Source organism: Phragmites australis, chromosome 1, assembly GCF_958298935.1.
Source record: "Phragmites australis chromosome 1, lpPhrAust1.1, whole genome shotgun sequence".
Lineage (NCBI taxonomy): Eukaryota > Viridiplantae > Streptophyta > Magnoliopsida > Poales > Poaceae > Phragmites > Phragmites australis.
This window is the reverse complement of record NC_084921.1, coordinates 4,612,707-4,619,257: the sequence shown is the minus strand read 5'-3', so window position 1 is coordinate 4,619,257 and position 6,551 is coordinate 4,612,707. Positions and strand designations below refer to the sequence as shown.

The following is a 6,551-nucleotide window of genomic DNA, read 5'->3' as shown; positions in this document are numbered from 1 at the left end:
GTTAAACTAGCACCGGATCTTATTCTTAATTGTGTTCATGGAATGCATTCTTCCCTGACCCTGCTTCACACGCACACCAACTAGCAGACAGTGGCAAGGGGAAGAGGAAAAGGTGGGCAAAGAACACAAAAGAAAGCCAAAGTGGAGCATCATTTGTAGGAGGAAAGGAAGCAGATACTTAATGGAGGCAAGGGAAAGCCTGATTCTAAGGGATCACAAGCCATCATTAACCATCTAGCTATCATATTATTTTATACTACTACCTGAATCATGGTTGAGGAAGTCTTTTGAACCATACTATAGAACAACCATGATAGCCTCCAAAACATAATAATAGGTGCACATGTGCAATGCATGTCCCCACTCAACAACTAGACCACAATTGCCAAAGCATCATAATAATTTCACCATGGAATGCCTACATTTGAGATCAAAAGCCTGCAAGTGTCCTATAATTGTTCTAGTTCACCAAGCTTTGATATGATAAATGAAACAGCATGACTTGATTAAGTGAGGTGTAAAAAACTCAGATTCATTTGCTCCAAATAAAGTTAGATAAACAATGGATTTGCAACCTTCATGAACATTTACGTAACGGGACAAACTGTTCAGGACAACGCTAGCAAAATAGGTAGGCATGCTCAGTCATAACAGTAGCACACTGCGAACCAACCATTTACACGGATGGAAATGATACACATACAAAGACATGGGCATAATCAAATAGAGCATATGTCTCTAGGAGATATCGCAAACCTAACATAAAAGAGTCTTACAAGGTTTTACTGGTGGAACAACAAACTACGTAGTAGAGACGATATGGGTGATATCCTCTTAAAACTGTTGACTTCTTGGTTCTGAGATCCTGCCCTACAGTCAGTTGATCTTTCGCTATGCCTGACTGTGGGCAGCAACCACTTAGTTCTTGTTCTTGGACTTATCCCCTGCCCTTGGAGCTGCAAATAAGAGAAACAGATACAATCAAGGTAAAGATGTGGAATGCACTTCACGTTAGAAGGTGGAAATACCCATGAATATTTAAAGTAACACGAGAAGGAAAACATTTCAAACGTGAACAGACAGTAGCAAGATCACATGGAGAGAGCAGTGCAAAATTCTTTACATGGAAAACACATCGTGCAAGTCAGGTTATGAAAAAAAATCACATTCATACACATTAACATACTCTATCATGCTTTCAAGTCCAAGGTGCAAGCTGCAGAGTAAACAACTTCCCTGGTTAAGTTCAATTCAAAGAATAAAACAATCCTGAAACAACTTAAACAAGTAAGCAATAATAGGACGCAAATAAACGGTTAAAAAATAAATGACTATATATGCTTGGCATGCGTTCACTAAGAGTAACCTAAATCGACATTAAACTGGATAATAATTTGAACATACCAAGTCCAATTGCATCTGAACCTTTCATGATCCTGAGCCTCCGGCAAGAGTCAGTGAACATCCTGCAGTTGCACCGAAAATAAGACACCAATTAATTGATAGCTCAGAGAAGGGTGACATTAACAACCATGCATTAAAATATTCATGTTTTTTCATCAAGGGAATTATAACAACTAAACAAGAACAACTATAATGACTGCAAGAAGACAGTTTTGCTTGTTCGGACATTATAAAGCAGTATTAAAACACAAAGGTCTACTACCATGCTATTCCGCGTGAAGCAAGTGTTGATTTTAGAGCAGTTATAACTGGATTAAAACAATTACCAAGTAAAATTAGTACAATCTTAAGACATCCTCTAATCATGGCTGCTTTACAATAAAAGCTCATTTTATCTGGAAGCATATATATGCAACCAGTCAAAAGTTGGCTTCAGAGCTTGAAGCCATCTCCTAGAATTCTCCTTTCTGTTTGTCAATATTCTACTCAATCAGCGTGCTTACTCCCATGGAACGTCGCCGACCAACATCCAGTCTCCGTCTTTATCTTCATAAGTCAGCACAAATTCACCATCGTTTCTGCTCTCAGATACACCATCCTTCCCTGGAATGACACTAGACTCACTCCTACCTGTAAGTACATGTAAACAGAGAAAAGTTCTTAAACTAAAACTTGTAGCAAAAATACTAATATTATGCAACATTCTTATTTTTATAACTATTCATATTACCTAACGTGAAGAAATAGATAAATATACTGTATGAGACATCAAAAGTTCAGGAAGATCCTCCATTTTTATTTGAGGGCAAGGTCCACCGTTTTAGATCCTTATATATCTACCTTTGGGAAATGTGCACCTTAGGCCATCTCCAGCAGCTTCGGCTTCGGCTGGCCGCAATACTGTGCTGACAAGTTGCCACCGCCGAGCGTCCGCAAATCAACTCCAACAGAGTCGGCATCGAGGTCTACAGGGATGCGGTGCCAGCAAAGGGAGGAGAGAGGGTCGGCTGTTTTGCGGACAAATGGAGTCGTCGCATCACTGTTTGCCTGTTTCCCGCGATGAGGCCGAGCATGACACGTACCCCTCCTACCACCTCCTCAACTGCTTCAATGGTGGCCATGGCGCGGGGTAGAAGAGGTAGCAGAACCAAACAGGACGTCGCCGGATGGATGGAGGGAGGGGGGCGGCGGATGGAGGGATGGAGGGAGGTCGCCGGAGCTCACCACCACGCCCGGCGGGGGCGCTGCTGCCTGGGAGGCGGGGCTGCCACCAGCGGCGCGTCCGTGCTCGGGGTGGCGGATCTGGGAGGGAGGGGGCGCGGTGGCAGCTTAGGGAGGGAGCGCGGTGGCGGAATGAACGAGGAGTGAACAGGGAGGGGGAGGAGGAAAATCAATAAAATATAGGAGAGAGAAGATATGAGATGGGATATAGAGTATCTGTTGGAGATAGATGGAACGAGAGTATCTGTTGGAGATAGATGGAACGAGGGAAACTGTAATAATGATAGGGGATGCTGTAATAGTATTTTAGATGATGAAATTTTAGAGTAACTGTTGGAGATGGCCTTAGAGGCTTAAATCCTTAAATATTCTGGCGAATGCTCTGCAGAGATTTTAACATCAATTACCTGGGAAAAGGCATTGCTTCAATAGGTTACATTTTGGAAAATCTAATCTTAAAGCTCAGACATGTAGGAATTTATGGTAAGGTGGCACTGCTGCTAATCAAATGTCGAGGAATGGTAGAAGTAAAATTTCCATATTCAAAGGGAAAAGGTGTTGAAAAATTGGGAACACCTCACATGAAAACTAGCATAAGCACAAGGAAAAAAAATTCTAATATGCAGGGTTGGTATCTCCATTTATCAATATTAAGCACTGGAAAAATATACTAAAACATAGAAGTTACATCTTGTTTGTTACACCAGAAATTCTATATGCTAAAAATAGGCATTTTGTCCGATAATTGAGAACCCAAAATGAGACAATATCTGTAATATAGAATTTGCTGGAGTCTCCAAACAAGAAATATCAATTCTTAATTTAGTGGGAAAAATGACTTTGGAAGTGTAACTATACATCTCCGCTACTCCATGTCAAATTCAATTGCAGCTTCAAATAGAAGAGTTTGTACAGGACCCAAGCAATCTCACCGGTGCTGAAGCCAACAAACATTTTCTCAAGGCCCAAAGACAGCTCCTTGTAGTTCTTGTAAGTTTTGAGGTCGACCTTCCTCAGATACGGCGCACCATCCATGCTGACCTTGACATACAGAAACCCCTGCCCCTTCTTGGCATCAGCTTCCTCCTTGCTGCTCTTCAGCTGGCTGGTAGCCATAGTGTTCTTGCGGTAGCTGCGGACTGGTGGCCATCCCACCACCTGAGCCCTGTACAAACACATCATCTCACATCAGTAATTCGGTATATGACCAGAAATGGAGGCGACAAGGCAGTCTGGTTCCGCTATGAATGCAACAAGAAAGCACAACGTTTACAGAATAAACCTTGAATTGATGAGGCGTTTTTTTAATAACAACAGGAAGGCAGAAATTCGACCATTTCAATTCAAGCCAAGTGCAGAAAGTCTGGATGGTAGGCTCTCGTGAGTTCCCTGACCAAATTTCGAATGGAAAATGCACCCTTACTTAATCTTAGAGAAAAACATGTAAAATTAAGCGTATTTCTCAAGAGGAAGTTCGTAAAAGCACTCCGTGATGCTAGAAAATTTCCTCCTCTAGGCTCCTCATTCGTCAACCCAAGAGATCGAGCCAAATTCAGAACGCACGGCACTCAAAACAAAAGCAAAAGTGTAAAAATGAGCCTTTTGCCACAAAATTCCAACAAAAAAAAACATTCTTTTACGAGTTCACCGAAAGACCTCACTACGAACATACCGCAGCCTAGACAAATTAACCCAAGCTAACCAATTCATCCTGTCATACTAACCCGCCAAAAGTTTCTCCCTCCAGCCAATTGCGCTCCACCCACCCACCAATCCCGCACCCCCCTCGAAATCCACAGAATTAGCAGGACAGGAGAAGGCAGGCACCCACTTGGCAGCCGGCTGCGGCGGCGCGGCGACCTTCTTGTCCTCTCCATCGGCCTCCTCCTCCGCCTTGCCCTTCCCAGCCGGTGCAGGCGCCGGCGGCGGGACCTCGTGGGCGAACACGCGCTTGGCACCCTTGGCCGGCAGCAGGTCCAGGGTGGCGGCGGGGCGGCGGTCGGGCGACTCGGAGCCCGGGAGGCCGAGGCGAAGCTCGGTACCCTTGAGGCCTATGTAGTCGTGCTGGAGAGGCGGCGACATGAGCACCAGCAGGACATGAACCGGGGGACGGGGCGGCGATGGTGGTTTGATTCCTGCACCTGCACGAGCGAAATGAGCTGCTGTGAAGAGAGTGGTGGACTGGTGGTGGTGGGCGAGTAGAGGCTATAGACTAGCAGTTGATGCTCCGGCCTAGGACTATCTGACACTGCATTTCATTTCATTTCATGCAGGAGGAAACTACTTTTTTTTTTAATAAGCGTTGCTATTTGTCAGTCGAACGTAGTCTGTATGATTTCTCTCATAGATTTTTTTTCCTTCTTCCTCTAAACTAACCCGCTATGTCGACCTTCACACAGCGTGAGACTCCTCACCCCACCAACCACCACCTTTCTTCGACGATGCTCCCATCGGCGCTAGTTGACGTCGCACTAACTCTGCTTCGCTCCGCTCACCCCTGCCCTAGCACCACCCACCGGTTATCCTCCCCCGCCTGTGACTGGTGGTGTCCCCATCGCTTCACCCCTACGTCTGCCACCTCTGTTATGCTGTCATGTCGCTACCAACTTCCCTCTAAAGTAGTTAGGTACATATTATCACCGTAAAAGATCACCGGTGGAAGCTCTTACATATTTCGTGTATTTATTTGATCAGATATCGCATTAAGATCTATTTTAAGTCTGCATCAAACCAGTTTCCTACATTTGGTTTGTAGTAACAAATTGTGCACACATATTGTTCATCGAAGTCCGTGGCAACGCACGGGGCTAATTCACTATCAATTCAGCATTCCACACATGTTTTTCCGTGTTGGGCTGCTCAGAGTTTTAGGGGAGCTAGCAACCAGCACAATCAATCATATGTAGGAGGGTGATAAGCATTTTTGTGGGATGCACGTTTCATTCATATTCTTCCATGGATAAAATCTTATTGGATTGTCTGGTAGGCAGACATGTCGGTTTGACGATTGCCTCCCTTCATGTACTCTATGATAAGAAGCAAGTGATCTGATGATCTGGATAAGTTTGTGAACACACAAGTTTAATATCAGTAGTTTGGTCTGTCCTTCTCCTACGACAAAAGTTATGCTGCATCTTACTTCAAGTTTCAAGTTTGATCATGTCCTAACAATTTTAGAGTAGGATTAGTTTAGAAGTCCAAATATTTTCATTCTTACATCTATTTATCCTCGCTGATTTTTACCGAAATGGTTGTTTCGCATGTAGACCATGTATTGGTACCCCACATTGCCCTTCTTTCCCCTTGCAGCCCTCTGCCCTGGTATGCACATTAGCACTTGCCTTTGGCGAAAGAGACCGGATTAATCGCACTTGCAGGATCGCTCTAGCTCCGTTCTTGGAGTGGAAAAATTATTTCTTCCCGAGACAAAATAGAATACCACCACTCTAGAATATCTCGCTTACAAATGCTTGACGGGCAGTAGAGAGCAAGATTTCATAGGAAGCAATGGAGCAAAGTTTTTCAGTTTCATGGAACCAAAGGCGGCAACCAAGCAGACGGCCAGCCCACCAGAAGCAGCAGAGCACGCACGCAGTCCGTAGCTAGGTGCCAGCCAGCCGGCCAGCAGCTGCCTTCACCTGCAGGCTGAGTCGAGTGACTTTCCACACATGTGGCCATTGGCACGGCAACACCGGCGAGCTGATGACAAAACGGAGAACGCGTGAGACAACTTCTTGTCCGATAGATGTCCATCCTTGTCCTTGTGCTTCTCCTCTGCTCCTCCATGCTCACACTTCACATAGTACTGTAGTACAAACTACACATAGCAGGTAAGCAGGCGACAACAAGTGTTACACTAGCCAAGGTATGAAGGACGGCATCGTCATCTGTCACCTCAGCCGTTGATGTGCCAACATCAATTTTTT

General features: G+C 44.7%; 1 protein-coding gene across 1 annotated transcript; it reads right to left on the bottom strand.

Annotated features, from left to right (window-relative positions):
* Positions 1 to 535: 535 nt before the first annotated feature.
* LOC133927820 (auxin-responsive protein IAA3-like) lies at positions 536 to 4,959 on the bottom strand. Its single transcript, XM_062374241.1, has 5 exons — positions 4,457 to 4,959; positions 3,558 to 3,790; positions 1,908 to 2,034; positions 1,405 to 1,466; positions 536 to 956 (listed from the first exon to the last, which is right to left on the bottom strand). Exons 1-5 carry the CDS (start codon positions 4,705 to 4,707, stop codon positions 919 to 921), a joined length of 711 nt encoding a protein of 236 aa, XP_062230225.1. The 5' UTR covers positions 4,708 to 4,959; the 3' UTR covers positions 536 to 918.
* Positions 4,960 to 6,551: the final 1,592 nt, after the last annotated feature.

Coding starts and splice junctions, on each gene's coding strand:
- LOC133927820 (XM_062374241.1), bottom strand. CDS start 4,707: ATGTCGCCGCCTCTCCAGCACGACTACATAGGCCTCAAGGGTACCGAG. Junction 1,467..1,907: donor GTCGGCGACGTTCCATGGGA/GTAAGCACGCTG, acceptor GTGCAACTGCAG/GATGTTCACTGACTCTTGCC. Junction 957..1,404: donor TTCAGATGCAATTGGACTTG/GTATGTTCAAAT, acceptor TCTTATTTGCAG/CTCCAAGGGCAGGGGATAAG.